We start from the raw sequence: 25311 nt of genomic DNA, 5'->3' as shown, positions 1-25311 counted from the left end.
GTTTTTGTACTGTACAAGTGCTATGTGTAAAATGTACAGGATTTCTGTTGTTTGTACTTTTTTTTTTTTTTTTTTTTTTAATTTTTCTACTATGTACAAGTGCTAAATGCACAGGTTTTTTGTTTTGCAACATGCATTTAGCTACAGTGAACGATAAACATTTATTTCTACAGCTCCATGTCCTGAGCGTTGTGTTTTCTATTTGTCTAGGTAGTGTTTAGTGACTACTCAGTAGTGTTTTTAATGTTGATTGACTCGGGGCACGATTTGACAACATAGTTCTGTTTTGAGAACAGATTGAACTGTTTTGACGTGAATGTTTGGTTTTGCAAGAAGAGTCTGAGGTTTTGTGAATGTAGCTTGAAAATTGGGGTTTGTGTTCACAGTTTAGAGAAAAGGAGAGCAGCTTTCAAGAAATGTGTCTTAGCAATGGAGAAAAACTGTAAAGAAAAGAAAAAAAAAGAAGTGTTGATGAGGAGGAAGAGGAAGGGGAGGGGGGAGGAGGAGGAAGGAGGAGGAGTAAATCAGTGTCGGAGACTCTGACGCGGAAGCAGAATCATCCTCGGAGGAGGAAGACGGATCTATCCCCCCCCTCCTCTCCCCTCTCCTCTCCACTTGTTGATCAGTGTTTACCGACCAGACAGAGCCCGGTACCGGTACCGGTCTCTGCTGACTGACTCTGTCCCGGTGTGGAGCTTCTTGCTGCTTCTTGCTGCTTCTTGCTGCTTCTTGCTGCTGCTGCGGTTCTCTGAGCTCCAGTCCGACCGCCGCTATACCGGCCCAGGACTCGCTGTGTGTGGACCGGCTGCTCCGCGGCTCCAGACCCGGTCCATCCGGTACCGATCCGGTTCTGATCTCTGCTGCAGCGTTTTAGGGTCCGGAGCTCCGGGAGTCACCGCCTGGTCCGGGCGGAGCGGCGGTGATCTGGGCCTGGAGGTGGAGCTGCTCCGCGGCTGAGGAGCGGAGGATCAGAGAGAAAGAGGCCGAGCAGCAGCGCCCAGCGGCCGGCCGCGGAGCCCCCAGCGCCCCGGCAGCAGCACCGTTGGCTCCGGCCCGACAGGGAGATGACTCCTGGCGTCACGGCGCGTTTAACACCGGAACACGAAGCTACAGCCGGTTCTCCTCCCGGTGTGTGAGTCTGCAGATGGATCAGTAGCTCCAACACACACCGAGCAGCACGGTGGAGGTGGAGGTGGAGGTGAGGGGGGGGGGGTTAGGGTGTTTGTAGCTTCCCCGCATCGGTCCAGGGCCGTAATATAGTAATTCTGGGCTCCTTGAAAAAATACTGAAGTTGGGCCCCTGCCCCCTGACTTTTGATCACCTCTTTTTTCATAGACTATGTATTATTATTTTTTATTTATCTCAACCAGGGCAACGATGACAGTCAGTGGCAGTAATTTACCAGTCATTCTGATTTAATAGTTGTCTCATGAAGCTTTTGCAATATTAGGCTATATGTAGAATAATTTAGTCCAAGATTAAGATTAGATCAGGCTACTGGGGGGTTTGTGTGCCCTATACTGGGCTGTGCGCCCCTAGAATTGTCATCACCTTTCTCCCCTATGCAACGGCCCTGCATCGAACCATTGGTGTGGACAGACAGACCGACATGGCGGACCCAGACCCCGCGGAGAACCGGACCTCCAGCCCAGCGGCGGCCGTGAAGCAGAACCGGCCCCGGTACCGGAGCTCCGCCCCGGGCCACTGGTTCCGCAGGGTGACCCTGACCAAGCCCACCTTCTGCCACAGCTGCAGTGACTTCATCTGGGGCCTGATAGGATACCTCTGTGAAGGTAACACACACTCTGCAAAAACTCAAAATCTTTCCAAGAATATTTGTCTTATTTCTAGTTAAAATGTCATTTCTAGTCAAAACAAACATAAAATAAGACTCATCACATTAAAAAGCAGCTTGTTTTTAGACACTTTTTACTTCTTTCAAGCAGATTTTCACTTGAAATAAGTAGAAAAATCTGATAGTGGAGCAAGTTTTTCTTTCTTATTACAAGCACAAAAAACTTCCTTTCACTATCAGATTTTTCTACTTATTTCAAGTGAAAATTAGTTTGAAACAAATGAAAATGATCTAAAAACAAGTTAATTTATAGGTGATGAGTCTTATTTCAAGTGGAAAGAGATTAGTTTAGACTAGATTAATGAGACAGGATCTTCCGGTTCTTCACCAGGAAACGAACCAACCACCTGCAGGTGACATCAGACAGGTGTATCAGGTGTGTCAGGTGTGTGTGTGTGTGTGTGTGTGTGTGAACCTTCACCAGCTGATGGAGCACACACACACACACACACATACACGCACACTCTCTGCCCAGTAACACCGAGGTGTTAACGTGTCTGTTGGAGCTGCAGTCAAGTCGTGATTTACTTCCTCCGGTTGTCATGGCAACAGGAAACTGTCTGGCAGAGGGATGCTTTGTGTTGGAAGGAGAGCTCAGTGGTGTCGGTTAGATAGAACCTGTTGTGTTGTTATTATTATGGTCTGTCTGTCATCTTGGTCAGAATAATGGTGGTTTCCTCATCCTTCACCTGAACACCAGCATCAGATCCAGCTGTTCTAAAGGGTTAAAGGGATAGTTCAACATTTTGGCAAATTGGCCCATTGCCATAATCGCTATAGTCATAGCAGTAGGTTTGTTACCTTTATTTGTCGGTGTAAGCTATTTTTAGAACGGAGGAGCGGAGCGGCAGGCTGTTCAGAGCTACACTATGGAGGCTAATGGAATTTCTTGGTTTCCCTCATCAAACTCATCAAATACAAAATCCCAAAACTCCAAAACGTTTTCGTGGACAAGTTGTGAGCTGCACATTCACCACGCTATGAGATAATAATAGAACGTTACGAGACTGAGTTGTTTTAGAGGGAAATTCATGCAAAACCGCTGATGCGCGTTGCGTTCAGGGACAGTTTTTCAGCAAACAGTCTCTGCATTTACCTCGAAAACGGCTCCGTTTCGTAACGTTCCATTATTATCTCATAGTGTGGTGATTGTGCAGGTCACAACTTGTCCACGAAAGCGTTTTGGAGTTTTGGGATTTTGTATTTGATGAGTTTGATGAGGGAAACCAAGAAATTCCATTAGCCTCCATAGTGTAGCTCTGAACAGCCTGCCGCTCCGCTCCTCCGTTCTAAAAATAGCTTACACCGACAAATAAAGGTAAAGAACCTACTGCTATGACTATAGCGATTATGGCAATGGGCCAATTTGCCAAAATGTTGAACTATCCCTTTAAAGGACAATTCCGGGCAAATTCAAATGGGGGCTGTATGTTCCTAACATTTTAGGTCTAAAAGAAGGAATCTGTAGATTTTCAGTTTAATTGCTCCTGTTTTGCGGTAGTTGTGTCTGTCCCCGCATCGCCACGGCAGCAATGAATGGGAGCGGATTGAAGTTCTGCTGCTTAGGCTGTTTCCATCCCTCAAAGCCACAGACAGCGTCAGATGGCGACTCAAACATGCACCCAGAAGTTCATTTACTTCAAGGAAGTCAAGAGTTGATATTCCTGTGTTTATGACACAAACGGTAGCTTTCCCACTGCACCTGAACACACCGAGCGTCAACTTGGGTCTCGCGCTTTGAGACTTTGAATTAGATCTAGTTTTACAAACATGTCGGCTTGCTTGAAGTAAATAAACTTCTGGCTGCATGTTTGAGTTTAATTAAACTGAAAATCTTCAGATTCTTTCTTTTAGACCTAAGGAACATACAGCCCCAAGTTGAATTTCCCCGGAATTGTCCTTTAAAGCCCCAGTGTGTAACTTATTTATCTTTTTATTATCAAAAATCAAATATGTCTTTCATAAATCCGTATTTCACTGAAGGTGAATCACAGCTGCATACAAATGAAAGCTTTCTGGTTCCTTAGAATGAGTTGTTACAAGTCGTTACAAATACATAAGTGGGCGACGCACCGAACCGAGGCGGCCATGTTGCATCGTGACCGTAGGTAACCACGGAAACTGAGCGGAGCTGTGGGCTCGGCCTGTTAAAACTGTCACCACTGTGTAGTGTGAGGAAGGACGGAGGCACTGGTGTTGCATTCAGGTGCAGTCAGGCAGACGGCCGTCGGCAAACCAACCGGATGTCATTTTACTCCACCAGAGAAAGACGGTAAAACAATACCACATCACCATGACAACATGTTGTCAGACCACTTGTTTACATAGACGCTTGTTTATCCTGTTACATGCAGCGTCTGTTGTCTGTCTGACGTCTGCCCCATTTCACCTGAATGCAACATCAAGAATACGTTCCGATATGCAACCGCACCGCTAGATGGAGGGAATTCCTAAGTACTATACCTTTAAGATGGAGGATGATTTGATCTTTAAAGGGATAGTTCAACATTTTGGCCATTGCCATAATCCCTATAGTTTTAGCAGTAGGTTCGTTACCTTTAATTGTCGGTGCAAGCTATTTTTAGAACGGTGGAGCAGAGCCGTGAGCTGCTCAGAGCTACACTACGGAGGCTCATTATGGGATTTCTTGGTTTCCCTCATCAAACTCATCAAATACACAATCCAACAACTCCACAACGCTCTGGTGGACAAGTTGTGAGCTGCACATTCACCACGCTATGAGATAATAACACAACGTTACCACACAGAGTTGTTTTAGAGGTAAATACAGAGACTGCTTGATGAAAAACTGTCCCTGAAGGCAACGTGCATCAGCAGTTTTGCATGAATTTACCTCTAAAACAACTCTGTGTGGTAACGTTGTGTTATTATCTCATAGCGTGGTGAATGTGCAGCTCACAACTTGTCCACCAGAGCGTTGTGGAGTTGTTGGATTGTGTATTTGATGAGTTTGATGAGGGAAACCAAGAAATCCCATGAGCCTCCGTAAATGTTGAACTATCCCTTTAAGTGGACTGGAAACCACTTTTGTTGATGTGTTCATTTAATTTGATTTGTTTTGTTTTGTTGTGTTGTGTTGTACAGTTTGTGGTGTGAAGGTGTGTTCATTTTATCCTCTCTCCCCTCCCCCCTCAGTGTGTAACCTGATGTGTCATGAGAAGTGTCTGAAGTCGCTGCGTTCAGTTTGTTCCTGTGTGAACTCGTCTGTCGTCAGGGTGAGTAGAACAAACGCACCCTCCACCATCATCATCACACCTGAAGCTGTCAATCATCCAATCATCCAATCATCCTGTGGACGCAGCATCAGCGTTGTCATGGTTACAGTAGATAAAGGATGTGAGACGGGGGGGACTACTTTCAGACGGGGAGGGAGGGATACACCCGGTCTGTCTTTGTGTGACTCCGCCCCCTCTGCACTGCAAAAACTCAAAATCTTTCCAAGAATATTTGTCTTATTTCTTGTCAAAATGTCTCATTTCTAGTCAAAACTAATCTCATTCCACTTAAAATAAGACTCATCACCTCAAAATGAACTTGTTTTTAGATCATTTTCACTTGTTTCAAACTAATTTTCACTTGAAATAAGTAGAAAAATCTGCCAGTGAAAGCACGTTTTTTGTGCTTGTAATAAGAAAGAAAAACTTGCTCCACTATCAGATTTTTCTACTTATTTCAAGTGAAAATCTGCTTGAAAGAAGTAAAAAGTGTCTAAAAACAAGCTGCTTTTTAATGTGATGAGTCTTATTTTAAGTAGAATGAGATTTATTTTGACTAAAAATTACATTTTGACTAGAAATAAGACAAATATTCTTGGTAAGATTTTGAGTTTTTGCAGTGTGTCTGTAGCTCTCTGTGTGTCTGAGGCTGTGATTGGCTGACCAGTGTGTCTGGCTCCGCCCCCCTCCAGGTGCCGGTGGCCCACTGCTTCAGTCCGGCCGCCAAGAAACGCTTCTGTGGCGTCTGCAGGAAACAGACGGAGGGAAACACGGCGCTGCGCTGCGAAGGTCAGAACCAGAACCAGAACTAGAAACTCCTTCATTTCACCACTATTTAGTTCTGATAGGCTAGTGCTATTCCCCTCTGAGGGTTTATAAACCAAGACCTTCCATGAGGAGTCAGCTTCCTGTATGATGTCACTAGGCTTCTGCTCGGCCACGCCCCTTTAGAGAGACCAGCTTGGAGTGTATTGACTCCAATGGGACAGTTTAACGTGAACACAGATTATGGTCTGTCCTTTCTCCCCACGGTCACTGAAGTAAATTTTGGACTCATTTTTCACAAGCCACATCTCTTCTGAACAGTTTGACACCAAAATGGACAATTTTCAGACGGACACATCAGGAGAAAATCCACTTTGTTCCAGACCTGTCTCTGTCTCTACGACACACTCTCGCCAGATTTGGCCACAGATCTCCATGGCAACGTCAAACAAACGGCCGCGAACTTCTGTGAAAATGATTTAAATTATTTTTGTCATGCTAAATATGACTGTTAGTAGTGTAAATATTTAATGTTATCATTAGGGATGGGTATCGAAAACCGGTTCCTCTTCGGAACCGGTTCCAACTTGGATCAATTCTTGGAATCGTGTGCGTGTCTGCTTTAACGATTCCCTTATCGATTCCGTTTGGTTCAGAAACTCGCGCATTAATTGATTAATTACGTGACGTTACGTTAAAATCAATCTTCATTATAAATGAGGGTGCTTAGTGTTTATATCCACATGTCACCGTTGGTTCTCACAAAATAAAGTTAGTGGCGTGTCTGCGTGGAGCGGAGCTGCTGACAGATGCAGCTGACAGTGACGTTTCCTAATCACTAACCTGTGAGCTTCCCTCCGGTCCTCCCTCCCTCACGTCGTGAGGACAGGACAACGTCTCCTGAACAGGCTTCATGTCTATTCTTTCTGTTTTTCTCTCTTTATTCTAACCTCTTCCTTTCAGGTTTTGCTCGTGAAACGGTGCGCCGTGTCTATTCTCTTGCGCGCTCTCTCTCTTTCGCTCGCTCACTCCGCATAAAAACGAACGTTATGAAAACAATAACTAGTAGTAATAGTGAGAAGAATACAGATGCATAATGCATATGGGACCCCATGTGGGATCGCCTGGAATTCAAATGGGATCGCCTTAAATGTCTAGTAATTGATTTAAAAATATATATATATTAACTAATTATTTTTCACAATCTTAAACAACTATATTCTTTATACATTCCCTTTCTTGAATATAAATCAAGATCAAATAAAATGCAACATATACAAATATCTGAGCTTGCTCATCTTGAATGAGGGTCACCAGAAATTTGTGATGTCAAAAGGGGTCATGAGCCAAAAAAGGTTGGGAACCACTGCATTAATGCAAACAAACCCATTTCTCTTTTATTCCCTCACCCAATGAGAATCGATAAGAGAATCGATAAGGAATCGAATCGATAAGCAATATCGATAATGGAATCGGAATCGCTAAATTCTTATCAATACCCATCCCTAGTTATCATGAGAAAATATAAACATCTCACTTTCATCTACCTACAAATTGTATAAATCCACACACACGTTCACAGACGAGGTGGTGACGGTTGGCCACGCCCACTTAGAGAGACAGGAAGTGAAACTGACGGTTGGCCACGCCCATTTAGAGAGACAGGAAGTGAAACCATTTCTATCATTGGAGCCGCTCATGGAGCATCTTTCCATATATTGAATAACTTTGGTCCGGGGTTAGCTGTTATCAACATCAGTAGGTTGACCTACTGACCTCTGACCTGGATGATGTCATCTCACTAAAGCTCCGGCTAGTTGACATAAAAATGGACCCGAATGCCGAAGCAGAATGATTATTATCAGAATGAGCCGCGCGGCGCTCAGAGATGACATCATCCAGGTCAGAGGTCAGTAGGTCAACCTACAGACCCCGGATGTTGATAACAGCTAACCCCGGACTCAGAAGGGAATAGCACTAGCCTATCAGAACTAAATATTGGTGAAATGAAGGAGTTTCTCTGCAGATAATGTGTTATTTAGAGGCTGCAATCAAAGAGTTTCTTCACAACAACTTTGACCAAACTGTTTTGATCTTTAATGTTTGACCTCACCTTCCTCACACTGTCACTGTGTGTGTGTGTGTGTGTGTGTGTGTGTGTGTGTGTGTGTGTGTGTGTGTGTGTTTCAGTGTGTGAGCTGCACGTGCACGCTGACTGCGCTGCCTTCACCTGCGCCGACTGTCGCAGTTGTCACCTGGACGGCACTCTGCAGCAGGTGAGGACGTCTTCATCACACACACACACACACACACACACACACACACACACACACACACACACACACACACACACACACACACACACACACACACACACACACACACAGGATCCACAGTGTGTGTGTGTGTGTTGTCAGATCAGTGGCAGTGTGATTGAGAGTTATTGATCAGACCCGTCTGCAGCTGTCACAGCCTCTGTAGTTAAACACTGTAGATCAGTCAATGGAAGAGAGAGTGTGTGTGTGTGTGTCTGTGTGATGAATAGGGTTGCCAAATACTGGGAATTTTCAAAGTTGGAAACTTTCCATGGGAATTAACGGGAATATATGGGAATAAATCAGAAATTTACAAAATGGAAGGTTGGCCCTCAACAGGGAATTTATAAATCTGTTGAAATGTTTTTTTATTGTATTAATTTGCATGGATGACTGCTTTTGACAAAATAAAATATTTACATTTATGTTTGGATATGATGCAGTTTGTTTAAATTACCCCCAATTTTCAGTTAATTCCCATAAATTCCGCAAAATTCCCATAGATTCCCATTATTCCCATAAATTCCCATAATTCCCATGGAAAGTTTCCAATTTGGAATATTTCCCAAATTCCCCAGCTTAACCTCCCATGGAAAGTTTCTGGAAATTTACTGAGAATGTTCCGCCTCTTTGCAACCCTAGTGATGAATATGTAATGAGTATGTAAATGATGCGGATGTGGGCGGGGCCTGGCTCAGTGTGAATATGTAATGAGTAGGGATGTCACAATTACTTGTTTTCACAATTAATCGCGGTATTAAACGCCACAATTAATCGATCGTAAAGATTCCTAAATACCATTACTTTCTGAAGAAGATTATATTGGAACCATATCTGCAGATGTAATCTAACTAATTACTATTTCCACCGTTACAACGCCGTTACCGTTACCGACAATTAAATTAGGCGCGTTACAAACTAGGGGAGACCGGGGACAGTTGCAACACTTTTTGCATTTGGCTCTCTTACTCAGAGATGGTTTGGATTAGACAAACCACATTTTTATACAATAAACTTATATTTGTCTGTTAATAGTCAACACAATTAATAGATGATTACAGAATCCACATTCTTCACAATTTGCATTCAGTATCAGTATTTATTTCGCACAACACACATGACATTAGTAGACAGCGCAGAAAAGAACAGAAGCAGATGTGTGGAGCGCCAGGTCTCCCAAGAAGCTATTTAAAGCTTATGGCGGGAGCCTCAAACGTAATACTAACGTATTACATATTCATACAATCATGATAGAAAACAAGACAAAACATACATCACAGAAATGACAGAGACAATGAGACAATACATAATACCAAACAATGCATATCATACAAACACAAGACAGATCAGTAACTCACAATAGACAAAGACATAAAACAGACATACCCAGATTACGATGGTAAATATGAGTTCAGAAGTTGCACCTTTAACCTTTTCTTGAAGACTGTGATAGAATTGGCTGTTTTCAGACTCTCATCCAGCCCGTTCCAGATCAGCGGCCCCCTGGTGGTGATACATAGGCTAGTGCGTTTTAAACGTCTCTTTTTTCCATAAATGAGGTGTAAATTTCTGGTATGGTAGCCATGCAAAGGGCCGCTGACTGGAATGAGCATAGACAGTTTAGGATTCAGGTTATGTACAACTTGGTAAATCATTGTTGCGTTCTGATGGATGTTGAAATCTGTAAGCCTCAAGAGATTAAGACTATGGAAGAGTGGACGTGTGGGAGTGTTGAAGTCAGAGCGAGATATGGCACGTATAATTTTCTTTTGTAAATTTTCTAATTTCCTAAGATGGGTGGGAAAAGTGTTACACCATAATACATTGCAGTAAAGTAAATGGGGCTCAAACAAGGATTTATATAGAATAAGTAAAGCAGATAAAGGAAGAACATAACGGAGTTTGAAAAATAAGCCAACATATTTGGACAACTTTACGAGAAGATGTTCGATATGACATGTGAAGTTAAGTGCTTCATCCAGGAGGACCCCAAGGAATCTTGTGGATTTCACTCTTTCCAGCTCCCTTCCATCAATCTTGAGAGTAAAGTTGTTCACAGGTTTTTTATTTGAATGAAATAATATAAAATCTGTCTTGTTGATATTAAGGGATAATTTGTTGCATTTAAGCCAAGTCACCACTTTATGCAGCTCTATATTGAGTACCGTTACCGACATTTGAGTGTAAGGAGTCAGATGTTGCAACTGACCCCGGGCCCGGGGACGGTTGCAACATGTTACAAATACAATATATTTCATGTCTAGTAAAAGGATTATTATCAAAAATTTAAGTTCTATAGTGTTATTTATTCATCAGCTTTAATCAGATGGTAATTACAGAATAGATTTGTCTAGATGAGGAGGAATTACTGCATGTGCAGATGTCAAATATTCAAATTGAAAAAAAAAGACTTTCAATGACATAGGATGAATGGAACAATTTGTGAGGGAATAACTTTTATATTGCCATTGTCATTTATTCTCTCATCATTTTAATATTAGCAATACAACAGTAAAAAAAAAAAAGAATGTCAAAATACTGTTTTGTGGTCTGTTTTTGAATATATTGCACGGTCCGGTCAGCCATGATTAAACTCCATGTAGCTAAACAAAGTGCTCTTGATACATGCTAATCATATCACCTTAAAGTTAACATGTCACTCCTTTAAACCATATAAGTTTGAGCAGAATCACAAAAAGAGTGACAACAGTTTTAACAAAAACAAAGCTCAAGAAAAAAATACTTTCATACCTCAAAAACAGCAATAATCCTGGAGCATCTTTTGAATTCAACTGCTTTTTCTCTGCAAGGGGGGAATCCAACTAAGCACGTGCAGTGTGAGTATCATCACTCTAGCTTGTTCATGATTGGAGAAAAATGACATGTTGCAACCATCCCCTGTTGCTACTGTCCCCGGTCTCCCCTACTCAGTGAAGCCGTTGTCCTTCGACTTGGCTCATCTGATCTCAGCCACAGAAGCTGCTCAACTGTTTTGTTTTTTTCCTCCTCTCCTTTGGTGAGGGGAGGGAGGAGGAGGGAGGAGGGAGGGACGAGACAACCGCATAAGTGATGATGATTGGTTGAGGCAGAGTAAGGTTTCATGCTAAGCCAATCAGAGGCAGTGTTCAGTTTGTACACAAACCACACATGCACGCAGTTTAGCCTCACACACACAAACTAGCAGAGGGAAGCTGCCGAGTTCTTCAGTAATTATTTTATTTCTCTGTGAAGTTAGGACGTAGTCATAGATCGCCTGTTTGGAGGCATTTTAACCCGAGGAAAAAAAGAAAAGAGGAGGAAAGTGATTGACAGACGTCAATCATCAGGTTACACAACTGGGCGCACGTCAGGAGGAAAGCAGGAAAAACAAAAGGACATTAGAAACGCTAAGAGAAAAGGAATAATACTGGGAGAAGGAAAACGGGGGTCTATTGATAGTTTGCAGCCGTTTTCAAAGGTAAGCCAAGTTGTTATTGATATTTCCTGCCGTATTATTAATTAGGAGCGATTACCGTCGCGGTGTGGCATGACACGCGCATTGGTTGTAGAGCGGATCAGGGGTCGAGTGTGTGACCGCACGGTGGACAGAGCTGTTTGTGTGTGTGGTGGGTGTAGGCCTGTGTGTGTGTGTATGATGAAACCTACCTCCAGTCAGTGACCTGGTGGCGGCTGTTTTCGCCATTTCAGCCACGCAGCGACGTCCACGGCTTAGTGGTGTTTTATTCTAGGGGTCGGTGGTGGCTGTGAGACAGCAGCAGCTCCACGGTGAGGGGAGGGGGGGGGTGAGGGGGGGGGGGGGGGGGGGGGGCAGCTTCTGCTCACCTGACTCTGTGCAGCTTCTTCATTAAATCCAAACAGTCCGACAAATAGTGAAAATGGGCGGGCTCGTGAAGACGCGACAAGTCAAAGTCAAAACGAGCGATAAATCGCGTTTCTCGCGTATCTCGCGTTTGGTCGCGCGTCAAAACTCGAGCGAAAAAAAAGCGTTCCACGATGAAAGGGACAAAGACGCGAAGGTCCCGTCGCCATAAAAGAATCGCGTGTATTGCGTCGTAAAAAAAAAAAGTCGCGTATACCGCGTCTCGCGCCTAATCGCGTCTCGCGCCTAATCGCGTCTTTGCGTCACGGCCTTTTACACCGCGGACGTAACGAATAAACGGTGACGGTGTGAACCAACAACATAGAACAGGACCAGACGTGGAGTTGTTTCCTCTTTTCACCTACAGCTCCACTCTCTCTTACTTACACTACTGTTATTGTTGAGAGCAGAGAATTGTGGGATTTGTAGTTTTTGACCAATCGCAGGTTGTGCTCTTTTTATGATTTTCCCGGTTCACACATGTATTTTTTTTAGGGGCAAATGCGAGACTAAAATTATTTAAGACTTGAACACAATAATTCAACAAATTTAAGACATTTTAAGGCCTAAAATTTAGATTTTCAAATTTTTGACTTTTTAAGACCCTGCGGATACCCTGTTATTTCATATAAAAGTTTAAGTGCATACATATTTAATGATGCTGTGTATTATATATTATATATTTAAGACCATCTTAGAATTTTCTAATAAATGTAATACATTTTAAGGCCTTAATTTTAGATACATGAATTTAAGACTTTTTAAAGGGATAGTTCAACATTTTGGCAAATTGGCCCATTGCCATAATCCCTATAGTCATAGCAGTAGGTTCGTTACCTTTAATAGTCGGTGTAAGCTATTTTTAGAACGGAGGAGCGGAGCGGCAGGCTGCTCAGAGCTACACTATGGAGGCTAATGGAATTTCTTGGTTTCCCTCATCAAACTCATCAAATACAAAATCCCAAAACTCCAAAACGCTGTCGTGGACAAGTTGTGAGCTGCACAATCACCACGCTATGAGATAATAATAGAACGTTACGAGACAGAGTTGTTTTAGAGGTAAATTCATGCAAAACCGCTGATGCGTGTTGCATTCAGGGACAGTTTTTCAGCAAGCAGTCTCTGTATTTACCTCGAAAACGGCTCCGTTTCGTAACGGTCCATTATTATCTCATAGCGTGGTGATTGTACAGGTCACAACTTGTCCACGAAAGCGTTTTGGAGTTTTGGGATTTTGTATTTGATGAGTTTGATGAGGGAAACCAAGAAATTCCATTAGCCTCCATAGTGTAGCTCTGAACAGCCTGCCGCTCCGCTCCTCCGTTCTAAAAATAGCTTGCACCGACAACTAAAGGTAACGAACCTACTGCTATGACTATAGGGATTATGGCAATGGGCCAATTTGCCAAAATGTTGAACTATCCCTTTAAGGATCCGCGGATACCCTGAGAATTGATTTTACGCATTCATAGTGTTTTGAAATGTATTGATGCATAATAATCGTGATCATCGTAATACTGTGATTATTTCTCTGACAATACAAATCTGTAATCGTGACATCCCTAGTAATGAGTATGTAAATGAGGTGTGGGCGGGGCCTGGCTCAGTGATGAATATGTAATGAGTATGTAAATGAGGCTCAGTGATGAATATGTAATGAGTATGTAAATGAGGCTCAGTGTTAATATGTTTTGAGTATATAAATGAGGCTCAGTGTTAATATGTAATGAGTATGTAAATGAGGCTCAGTGTTAATATGTAATGAGTATGTAAATGAGGCTGAGTGCTCTTCTTCCTGCAGCATGAGATCCTGCTGCTGCACCACTGGCGGGAGGGAAACCTGCCATCCACGTCCCGGTGCGAGCTGTGTCGTCGCTCCTGCGGCTCCTCTGACATCATGACGGGCGTCAGGTGTGAGTGGTGCGGCGTCACGGTGAGTGAGAACCAATCACAGCACTCCTCAGGATGTGATGTCACATTCAAGTGTTGTAGTCTAATAATGTGTTGTAGTGGGTAAACTGCTGTTTAGGTGGTAAACTGTTCATACTTGTATCACATAGACGCTGGTTCTCTAACTTTTTTACATCAAGGACCCAAAATTGACACAAATTAGACCACGGACCCCCATTGGACAAAATGTTGAAGCAAACACCAGAAATACACAAACAATCAATGTATGTTTAAATTAGGCGTAGGTACATTTTTGAAAGATTATAGAGAAATTTCTGGAAAAAAGTGGAACAATTTCTCCCAAAAAAGTTGAAACATTTCTAGAAAAAAGTGGTAAGATTTAAAAAATAAATAAACAAAAAAAGGTTAAGATTTTTTAGGGAAAAACTGGTAAAATAAAAAAAAAAAAAGAAAGAAATTTAAATTGACCCTTCGCCAACTCCTCCCACAAACGGCTATTGTCCAATCCTACGTTATCAACCGTAACTATAGGCCTGGCAAGCTTTCCGCAGTGAGTCATTACGTTTGCTTTTGTGGACGCATTTTGAGACTAGGACGAAAAACGTTTGTAGAGAAGGATATTGTTGCTGCTGCTGCTGCTACTACGCCGGCGGCGGCGGTGGCAGCAGCAATATAGAGATGTTCAGATACGAGCTGACTTTTTTTTCGACTTGAGCAAGTGTAAATATGGGGATAACCATATGTTCACCTCCGAAATGACAGCTGTACTTTTAGGGCTTTTACCTGGGCTGTTAGGGCTTTTACCTGGGCTTTTACCTGGGCTTTTAGGGCTTTTACCTGGGCTTTTACCTGGGCTGTTAGGGCTTTTACCTGGGCTTTTAGGGCTTTTACCTGGGCTTTTAGGGCTTTTACCTGGGCTTTTAGGTGAGGGATCCTCCAGGCAGGGACTGCTTTCACTGACTGATACAGCGGTGGGAGAAAAAAAACAGCAGCGAAAGCTGTATGTGGTTCACAATCGCCCCAAAACTTGCAGTTTGACAACGTTTCATGACCAGTGAGATGACCTAAGTCTTCGTGGGTTGATAGACGGTAAAATTACCGGTCCTTACTGCTGCTCTGTACATTGTCCAGTCGCGTTAGAACAGTTTATCCAGACATTTGCTGATATTTCCTTTGAAATCGATACCAAATACTGCCAGGAGCATGGCTGGGAGTGAAAGCTTGCCCGGCGTAGCAACAGTAACCAAGGGGGCGGAGCTTACGCGAAGGGTCAATTGAGAAAAAATAGTAAAATTTCTCAAAAATTATAGAAAAATGTGGCAAAATGTATCTCTCTCAAAAAAGGGGCAAACAATACACAAAAAGGGGTAAAAAAATTAAAGTATTATTTATTATATTATTATTATATACTAGTAAAGTATGTAAAAAGAAAAAGAAAAATTGAGAAGAAACTGGTAAACATTTCTAAAAAAAATTCTAGGAAAAGTGATAAAAAATTAAAAAAAAAAAAAAACTAAAGTCAAACGATAATTAAAAAAGTGATAAAATTTCTGAAAAACAAAGGTTAGAAAATTCTAAGGAAAAGTGGTAAAATTTCAAGAAAAAGTTGGGGACCCCCTTGAACTTAACTTTAATTACTGGGTATACTGAAATATTTATGCATTTTCAGTTTACTGAGTAAACCTAAGTATCACAGACTACACCACTGGTCACATCTCACCTGAGCTGGTAGCTAACTCTGTGTGTGTGTGTGTGCGTGTGTGTGTGTGTGTGTGTGTGTGTAGAGCCACGCGGCGTGCTGCCCCGGCCTGCCAGCAGAGTGCACCCTGGGACGTCTGCGCTGCATGTTGCTGCCTCCGGACGGCGTTCGCCTCCTCTCCAGGAACTTCAGCAAGATGCAGTGTTACCGCATCACAGAGAGCTGCTGCAGCCCCGAGCACGGTACACACACACACACACACACACACACACACACACACACACACACACACACACACACACACCTCGACACCACATCCTGTGCTGCTGACGCTGAGTGGTGACAAACACTCGTCTCATTTCCTGTGAAACTGAACATGAAGTTTAGAAGAAAAAACAAAAACCTGCAGCAGATTAAAGGGATAGTTCAACGTTTAGTCAAACTGGCCCATTGCCGTAATCCCTATAGTCATTATAGCAGTAGGTTCGTTACCTTTAATTCTCGATGCAAGCTGTTTTTAGAACGGCGGAGCAGAGCCGTGAGCTGCTCAGAGCTACGCTACAGAGGCTCATTATGGGATTTCTTGGTTTCCCTCATCAAACTCATCAAATACACAATCCAACAACTCCACAACGCTCTGGTGGACAAGTTGTGACCTGCACATTCACCACGCTATGAGATAATAACACAACGTTACCACACAGAGTTGTTTTAGAGGGAAATTCATGCAAAACCACTGATGCGTGTTGCCTTCAGGGACAGTTTTTCATCAAGCAGTCTCTGCATTTACCTCTAAAACAACTCTGTCTGGTAACGTTCTGTTATGAACGGGCATTTATTACAAAAACATGAACTCTGATGTTTGTTTGCAGTGAAAATCCCAGAAAACAGAGATAAACATCACACTACAACACTCCACTTCCTTTTCATTAGTGTTTACAGATGTTGAACCCTGTGACCTCTGTTTGTTCATTCATTCATTTAATATTCATCTATTCATTATTCATCCATTCATTTATTCATGCTCCATGACATGTTGAGATGTTTTAATGGAAAAGTGAATTTCTAACAACTTTCAGACAAACGTCAAGAGAAAAGCTTTTATTTCTCTACATAACAAAGTCTAAAGTGACAGAAGAACAGAGTCACTCTGACCTCTGACCTCTGACCTCTGACCTCTGACCTCTGTGTTTCAGATCAGTGTGACGACGTGGACGTGTCGGCGTCTGTGAGTCCAGACGTCCAGACGGACTCAGGTCAGTCACACACACACACACACACACACACACACACACACACACACACACACACACACACACACACACACACACACACACACACACACACACTCTGTAACCCAGACTCTTGACTGTGTGTGTGTGTGTGTGTCTCAGGTAAACCGTGTGTGAAGGTGTTTGACGGCGACGACGCCGTAAAACGAAGTTTCTTCAGGTCGATCTGCAAAACGACCAAGAACGAAGAACTGCTGGTGAGACTGAGTACTACTGCTATATACATAATACTACTACTACTGAGTACTACTGAGTACTACTATTCTATATATATATATATATATACACATATTTAAGCAATATATCACTGCAGTCCCTGGTATATGCTCATCAGTGGCGGCTGGTGACTGAAAAAATTAGGGAGGACAGGAGGAACACCAGTCCACGGCCTCATTTTATTTTATAGCACTACTTCTCCCTACTTTATTATATTCAATGAAAATTAAACAGTAAAACAATGTCTTACAAGATTTCTTAAAAACAACATAATTTTATTAAATCTTACTGTTTTCAGATTAACACAGGCCTAATGAAAAAGACAGAGCCATGATCTTGGATGTGGGATGTAAAAAAAAAAAAAAAGCAGGCCAGTGTTCAACACCTGTAAATGCCACAGTGGGGATTTACACCCTCTGATTTAAAAAGGAAAAACAAAAACCATGAAAATCTGTAATTATTAATAACAAAACAAAGTGTTCCACTCAAATTACATACATATTTGGCTTTTACCTCTTAGATATAGCTATGCTTTTACCTGAGCTGATGGCGGAGAAAAAAAAAAAAAGTCCGGTCGTGTCTTTGTTTACCCTCCAGCTGCCCAGGTCACGTAACTGAAAACTATTAACAATCTCTCTGACTGCTTCTCTCTGATATCTCCTAACAGTTTATCCAGAAATCTGCTGATATTTCCTTTCAAATCGATGCCAATATCTCTGAAAACTCCGTATTTCTTGTGCTAGGAGCAGCATGAGCAGCACGGCTGGGAGTGAAAGTTTGGCGCACATAGCAACAGTAACCAAGGGGGGTTGGAGAACTGTCATTGGACCAACCTGCTGTCAATCTTGTGTTCTGATTGCTGATTGGTACAGAAGAGCCTCCTCCGTCATGACGTCATTTTACGTGTCTTAGCCAATCACAGGTCAGGATGAAGACATCCTAAATGCATTGAGTCAATGGAAGAAGATCCCGCCCCGAGGCCAGTTAGGGAAGTAAAAATCTTGCCACCTCCGTAGAGCCCCCACCTTCCTGCTCCCTGCTCCTCACACAGCCTGCTCTGTCTCCTGAGCCTGCTGGCGGCGCAGTTGAGCCGTTTTAAGTGGATTTTCTTCCAAAAAACAAACTTTTTTTATGATAAAATACATATATAATATTTTATAAATTATACTGAGATTTGGTAATGATTTATTTCAACCAGTTACTCTTTCTTAAATAAAAAATAAATTTTCCTTTTGCCTCTCAAAAATAGAGGAGGACCAACCTCCTCTGCCTCAATGGACCAGCCTCCTCTGATGCTCATTATACCACGGCAACGACAACCCCCTTAGAGTGGTATAATGAGCATATACCACGGACTGCAGTGATATATTGCTTTTATAAAACGGTTACCAATAATGACAATATGAAAGAGGGATACACAATCAATTTCATGTAGTTTTATTCAACCAGAATAAAAAACTAGTCCCACCTCTCCAGACGTTAGCTCCTAGTAGCTCTGCATCTGGTCTTTTCCTCTGTCACTGCTCAGTCCCCTCTACCATTGTTAACCCTCTGGAGGTGAAAGTTCACCTTCAACATGTCAATTCAACTACTTTAGTCCATTTTTTAACATCGTAAAAACATCAGCTGTCTTTGGCTACGGACTGCAACAGTCCGTTGTCATGGATACATGACAACAACTTCCATTCATACCAGTCATAGCTACGTGCCTGACGCGGAGTGATAGCCTACGCTGTGATAAGGCTTTAGAATAGTAGCCGTGGTATATGCTCATTATACCACGGTTAACAACCAATCAGATCGCTGGATTTCACCTTTCTGTTTTATAAATGTACATATATGTATATAATACCACTACTACTGAGTACTACAGAGTACTACAGAGTACTACAGAGTACTACTGCGTACTACTGTGACATCATCCCGTGTGTTTCCTGCAGGACTCGGCGCTCCGGTCCTTCTTCCTGCCCGGCGACCCTCAGGACTTCGAGCTGCAGGAAGTGGGCGGGACGCAGCATCTCCATGGCGACGACATCCTGAACCGTAACGGCGGCGGCGGCGGCGGCGGCGGCGAGGCGTTGGTGCTGAGGGCGAAGCCGCCGGACGCCGAGGTCGTCAAGGTGCACGCCGGCTGGCCCAGGTGAGTGTGACATCTTCACATCTCACTAGGGGTGTAACGGTTCGCTACGTACCGCGGTTCAGGAGTCACGGTTCGCTACAACAGACACTATTGAATGTAAAACTAAAATCTGTCTTGTGTTATAAAAGTAGAAAAAGAAATTGAATATAAAATAAAACAAGTGCATTAGGAGTGTTATCATGACATTCATTAATTCTAGAGGGGAAAAAAACTTGCACTTACTGGCAACTATTATTTTAAAAAAAAACAAGAAACTAACACCAGTGTTGGTTTACACAGTTAATTTAGACTAGATGCCAGTTGCTTTGGTGATGTTTCTGGTGTCTGTGTTCATGTCAAGAGGCTTAAAAGCAGCGGGATGAATTGTTTCATAGGCTACAAGTTGTCTTTTTCCTTGCACCAGTGATTGACATATCGGGTTGAACATGCGGTAACGTGTTTGATGCGTTTCTAGCGACGCAGCGCAGCATCCGTGAAATATCACCGACGGACTTTGTCCCTCCGGTTGACCAGTCGCGAGCTGCTTTACAGTCTATGGTCGCGAGCCGTCGCTGCTGTGTTTCAGTGAGAAGCCACACGGTGACAAATAAAGCAGCAGCTCCTCTAACTTCACACCATAACGGCCCAATTCCAATCCGCCCCCTAAAGACTCGAGCCCTGAACCCTCACTGACTGAAGTGACGTCAGCTCTAAGTGACAGTGTTCTGAAGGCTGCAGGACAGAGCCGGTGATTTAGCCACACCCAGCCACTAGGGGCGCTATCGCGCTCTACTGCGCCGAGTGCTGTGGCTTGTGAGAGAGAAGAAGAAGAGACTGATGACAGTGAGACGTGTGTACGGCCGGCAGAAGTTGTGTTGTTACTTTGTGTCAGTTAACCTGCCGTTTGTGGTTCTGTGTGCGTCCAGAGGAAAGTAAGTGCTGTTGTTTATTTACTGGATGCATTTTCATTGCTGTATATTTATCTGCTCCATATGTCTGTTAGCTGAGGTTATTAGCTTGTGCTAAAGTGAATGTTGCTAACAGTGTTAGCTGTAGCCTTTGATGGGTTAAATGGTTGTTTATGTTATATTTATGCCACTGATTGCAACTGTTTATATTTCATGCTAATGATAACTTTATCATACTGTGAGCTGTATTATTGATGGTTATTGTTTTTATTTGGTTTATTTCAGAACCACACACCCACCACATTGTGTGCAATATTTACCTGGATTAAAACACCAGAAAAGGGATCAACTGTCTCCTGCTTCTTCTTTATTAAGTCTTGGGGGAACATATAGTGCGTTCTGACAGACGCCCACTACGCGATTACGCATCAGAGAAACTAGCCTGTATTATTTAGCCTTCATCACAAATGGTCCTTCGAGCCGGATAAGGTAATTACGTAGTAAAAATGGCTCATGTTCCCCCAAGTGAAGATCAGTGTTGTTTTTGGCAGGCATTTTAGATTTAGTCTTAGTCTTAGTCTTTTTGACGAAAATACTTATTAGTTTTAGTCAGTTTTAGTCATTCCTATATGTGATAGTTTTAGTCTAGTTTTAGTCGACGAAAACTCAACAAGGTTTTCGTCTAGTTTTAGTCAGTTTCAGTAAAAAAAAAAAAAAAAAAAAAAAAAAGTCTTTCAACAAATTAAGTCAATAAAGGAATGGTTTTACACATAATGTTTCCACCCAATGCCAAATACTTTATATGGTCTAAGGATTATCCATTAGCCTACACACAGATAAAGTGGTAACAGTAGTGCATTCAGTTTTTTTTCTGATGGAGTGACGGCAGGTGTGTTGAGCAGAATGTGCGCTGCATGCCAGGTGGTGGGCGTAACCACACAAGGATGCAGCAGTGTTGCAGACACTTGTTGATTTTAATGGACAGATTACACGCACAATAAGCAGAAATGTCATGCATTTGAACGTCTGACCACCCGTCAGCGCCGCGGAGCGGCTGCACCGCACTGACCGCGGTCACCAGAGCAGCGGATCACTGCCTGCTGCTCTCTGCCGCTCTGATACAAGCACCGGGCGGCGGCGCACCGTGGCTCGTCTCAGCAGTGTTGTTCTGTTGTTGACGGAGCCGTTGCTAAATCGTGTGCAGCTAGTAGCCTAATGACAATCCATAATATGGAATGTACTGTAGAGGCGATCACAGTCCGACCACTAACATTTACGTCCGTTCTCGTCTCGTCAACGAAAACTCACACACGTCTCGTCATGTTTTCGTCATCAGAGAGCCATGTTCGTCTCGTCACCGTCTCGTTATCGTCATGAAAAAAAGGGGCGTCAACGAATATATTTCGTCATCGTCATCGTTAACGAAAACAACACTGGTGAAGATGCACGTCCACGCCGACAAGCGCGCCAACCAAGATGGATGGAAGATTATGAAGGGTACACCCTCCCACAGGCCGTTAGCTACCCACCACGCACCTCTGCTGCATTAGAGGAGACTGACTGGACCAGTAGAGAGGGATTTGCCGAGATGACACCCCTCACCCAGCGCTCACTGCAGCAAACTGAGATCATAGAGACATCTCCCAGTCACATTGGAGCTGCAGCACCTGTGTATGTGAGTACGCCACAGCCATATCAGCGCCCGCCTGTAATGATGGATGTGTTGCAGCAAATACAAGAAGATAATAGGAGGTTGCACCTGATGATGAGGGATATGAGACGTCAGATGGACAGGAGTGGTGCAGCACCTCCCAGCTTACAGCTGCATCATCCACACGAGAGTCACCACCCTGCCAGAGGAGCGGGCACCAGGCCCCCACCGTCACAACCCCCCATGCTGCATCCACCGCCTCGAACACGTCATCCACAGACAGGAGATCACGACAGCCGGCCAATGCCACCACCACCCTTGCAAGCTGCACCACCGCCTCCACCAAGGGAGCTGCACCGCCCGCCCGCAGCACAAGACACGAATATAGCAGACGATGATTGGCCGCTGCCTCCCCCACCAGTAGTCTTCCCTGATGACGATTATGAGCCACCAAGAGTCCAGCCTACACCTGTAAGACAACCTGCTGATATTGTGGAGAACCTCAGAGAACGTCTACAGCAGCTGGAGGCACGCCTGTCACCAGCTCCATCCATGCTGTCAGAACCACAATATGATAGTGTGCTGCCATCGGTTGCACCCCCCCAGCCCCCACAACGGCTAACCTCAGCAGTGACACGGCCGAATAGCAGCGAGAGGACATACAGGGGCCCAGCACCATCGATCCCTAAGTTCACACGGGGTGACCCCAGAGAGTTTTCCAGACTGAAGCTTGCACTCAACAATATTCTTCCTGCTGATGCGACAGAGATGTTCAAGTACCAAGTGCTCTGTGACCACCTCAAGTTTGAAGAGGCTCTCCTGATAGCTGACTCCTATAGCAACTCCTTATTCCCCTACACCGACACTATGGCTTCCTTGACCAAACACTATGGTCAGCCTCACCAGCTGTCTCTACAGCGCATTGCAGAGCTCATGGAGGAGCCTGCTATCCGAGCTGGCGACTCTGCAGCGTTCAGGAGGTTTGCTCTGAGGGTCCGAGCTCTAGTCGGGATGTTGGAGCAACTGGGTGAAGATGGGCACACAGAGTTAAAGTGTGGGTCTCATGTGGCCAGATTAATGAGGAAGCTTCCCCAGGATCTCCGTGCCACCTTCCGACGTCATCTTCACTCCTGGAAGGCAGGAATCCCGTCTTTGATGGACTTCGCAGAGTGGCTTGACTACGAGTTGGAAATACAGGAGGACGGAGACCGGTTCGACAAGATAGAGGAAGTCCAGAGAGGGAGAAGCGGGGTGAGGAAGGAGTGTGACAAGGATAAGAGAGCCATTAGGAAGACCATGAACGTGCTGCATGGTACCACCCTTGACACAACCCCGCAAGCAGGTCAAGCTGAAGTCTCAGATCACCAAGAGGCCCCGGATAAGCCCAAAGCCTACTGCCCCTACTGCAGCAATACGCAGCACTTCTTGGACCAGTGCTTGAACTTCAAGCAATTAACCAAGGAGCAGAAGACGACCTGGGTGAAGGCCAACAACCGCTGTTGGCGTTGCGGACGGCACCACCAGGCCGCCCAGTGCAGGTTGAGAGTCCTATGTAAAACGTGTAAGGGAAAGCACCTTGAAGCCTTGCATGAAGTGAATCTCCGGCCTGGCGGGAATGAGCGCTCTGCTTGGAATTGCACTGGTGCAGCGGTGAAGTCAGCCACAGATGTTCTGTACCTGGATCGGCGTGCCGGCTGCAATCAGGTCCTCTTGAAGGTCAGTAAAGTGCTCCTGCGTAATGGCAACCACACCTTGGAGACATACGCCATACTAGACGATGGCTCAGAGAGGACGATCCTTCTACAGGAGGCTGTTCAGAGGCTGCAGCTTCAGGGAACTCCAGAGAGCCTCACCCTGAGAACAGTTCGGCAGGACGTGAGAACACTACATGGTTCATCGGTGATGTTCAAAATCTCTCCAGCTGGTCAGCCAACAAAGACATTCACGATTGAGAGAGCCTTCACTGCAGGCGGACTAGGTCTCGCGGAACACTCTTACCCAGTGAAAGGACTTCAGCGCAAATACAAGCACCTTAAGACGCTCCCTCTACAACAGTTCACAGACGTCCATCCACTTCTTCTGATAGGCTCTGACTGCCCACACCTGGTGACGCCTGTTGAACCTGTCCGTCTCGGCCCACCGGGGGGCCCAGCTGCGGTGAAGACCAGGCTTGGCTGGACACTGCAAGGGCCAGTCATGTCTCTTCAACAGTGTAACCGCCCACAACAGTGTCTGTTCGTGTCCACTACCTCTCCTGCGGTTGAACTCTTTAATCAGGTTGAGAAGCTCTGGCAATTGGACACCCTGCCATACAGAAATGAGAAACTGGTGACTAGGTCACGAAGAGACCAAGAGGCCATGAACCTCCTAGAGGCAAAGACTAGGAGAGTGGAGGTGGATGGAGTCCTCAGGTACGCCACCCCACTGTTACGGGTGAGTAACATGCCTATACTCACAGCACAGCCTGAAGCGGCACTTCCCAGCCTACGCAGCACGGAGAAGCGTCTTGGCAGAGACCCGGTAAAGGCAGAGGCATATCAGGCAGAGATCACGAAGCTGAAGACAGCAGGTTACGTCTCCAGAATTGGTCAGGAGCAGGTGAAGACTTCCAAGGAGTCGTGGTTCATCCCCCATCACCTGGTGACACACAACGGAAAACATCGGATTGTGTTCAACTGTTCCTACACCTATAAGGATAAGAACCTCAACGAACTACTGCTGTGTGGCCCAAACCTTGGTGCATCTCTCCTGGGTGTCCTGCTGCGGTTTAGGGAACATTCCATTGCTGTCAGCAGTGACATAAAGGGAATGTTCCACCAGGTGAGGTTGCTGCCAGAAGACCGACCGCTGCTGCGCTTTCTCTGGCGTGATCTACAGAGAGATTCCCAACCCAGTGTATACGAGTGGCAGGTCCTTCCCTTCGGGACTACTTGTTCCCCATGCTGCGCCATATACGCACTACAGAGACATGTCCACGATCACACCCATCCAGGAGATGCAGCACGTGAGTCCATCGAGAACCACTTCTATGTGGACAACTGGCTACAGAGCTTCCCTACTCCAGATGTGGCCCGAGACGTAGCAGACAAGCTGAGGGGGCTGTTACTGGAGGGAGGCTTTGAGCTGCGACAGTGGGCCAGCAGCATGCCAGATGTCATCGGCCACCTGCCCAAGGAGATCAGGTCAGAGAGTAGTGAACAGCTGCTTAACCACACAGACATGGACCCCCAAGAACCTGCCCTGGGTCTGCGTTGGTTATGTCACTCGGATACGCTGCGGTATAAGTCACGGTCGCTGGAGCACTCCCCTGCCACCATGAGGAACATCTACAAAGTATTAGCCAGCCAATACAACCCCATAGGGTTCCTCACACCCTATACTACTAGGGCCAAAGTTCTTGTTCAGCAGTTATGGGACAAGAAGCGTGAGTGGGACGACCCTCTGCTGCCCGGTGAGTTGCTTACAGCATGGCAAGACTGGGAGAA

At 44.6% G+C, this 25311-nt stretch overlaps 1 protein-coding gene across 3 annotated transcripts in view; it reads left to right on the top strand.

Moving 5' to 3' along the window:
- Positions 1–1037: 1037 nt before the first annotated feature.
- dgkq (diacylglycerol kinase theta) overlaps positions 1038–25311 on the top strand; it is a 117125-nt gene continuing 92851 nt past the window's right edge. For 2 of the 3 annotated variants that reach the window (XM_083980678.1, XM_083980679.1), the window contains exons 1-6: positions 11401–11628; positions 13832–13963; positions 15726–15882; positions 16837–16896; positions 17035–17129; positions 19089–19288. In XM_083980678.1, coding sequence (XP_083836804.1) covers positions 13928–13963; positions 15726–15882; positions 16837–16896; positions 17035–17129; positions 19089–19288 — 548 coding nt within the window. In that variant the 5' untranslated portion in view covers positions 11401–11628; positions 13832–13927. Of the gene's footprint in view, positions 1199–1599; positions 1794–5011; positions 5092–5783; positions 5881–8046; positions 8133–11400; positions 11629–13831; positions 13964–15725; positions 15883–16836; positions 16897–17034; positions 17130–19088; positions 19289–25311 lie in introns of those variants that run through there. The other variant, XM_083980680.1, reaches the window with a different exon arrangement.

Source organism: Trachurus trachurus (genome assembly GCF_905171665.1).
Source record: "Trachurus trachurus genome assembly, chromosome: 10".
Taxonomy (NCBI): Eukaryota; Metazoa; Chordata; class Actinopteri; order Carangiformes; family Carangidae; genus Trachurus; species Trachurus trachurus.
This window is presented reverse-complemented; position numbering and strand designations above follow the sequence as displayed.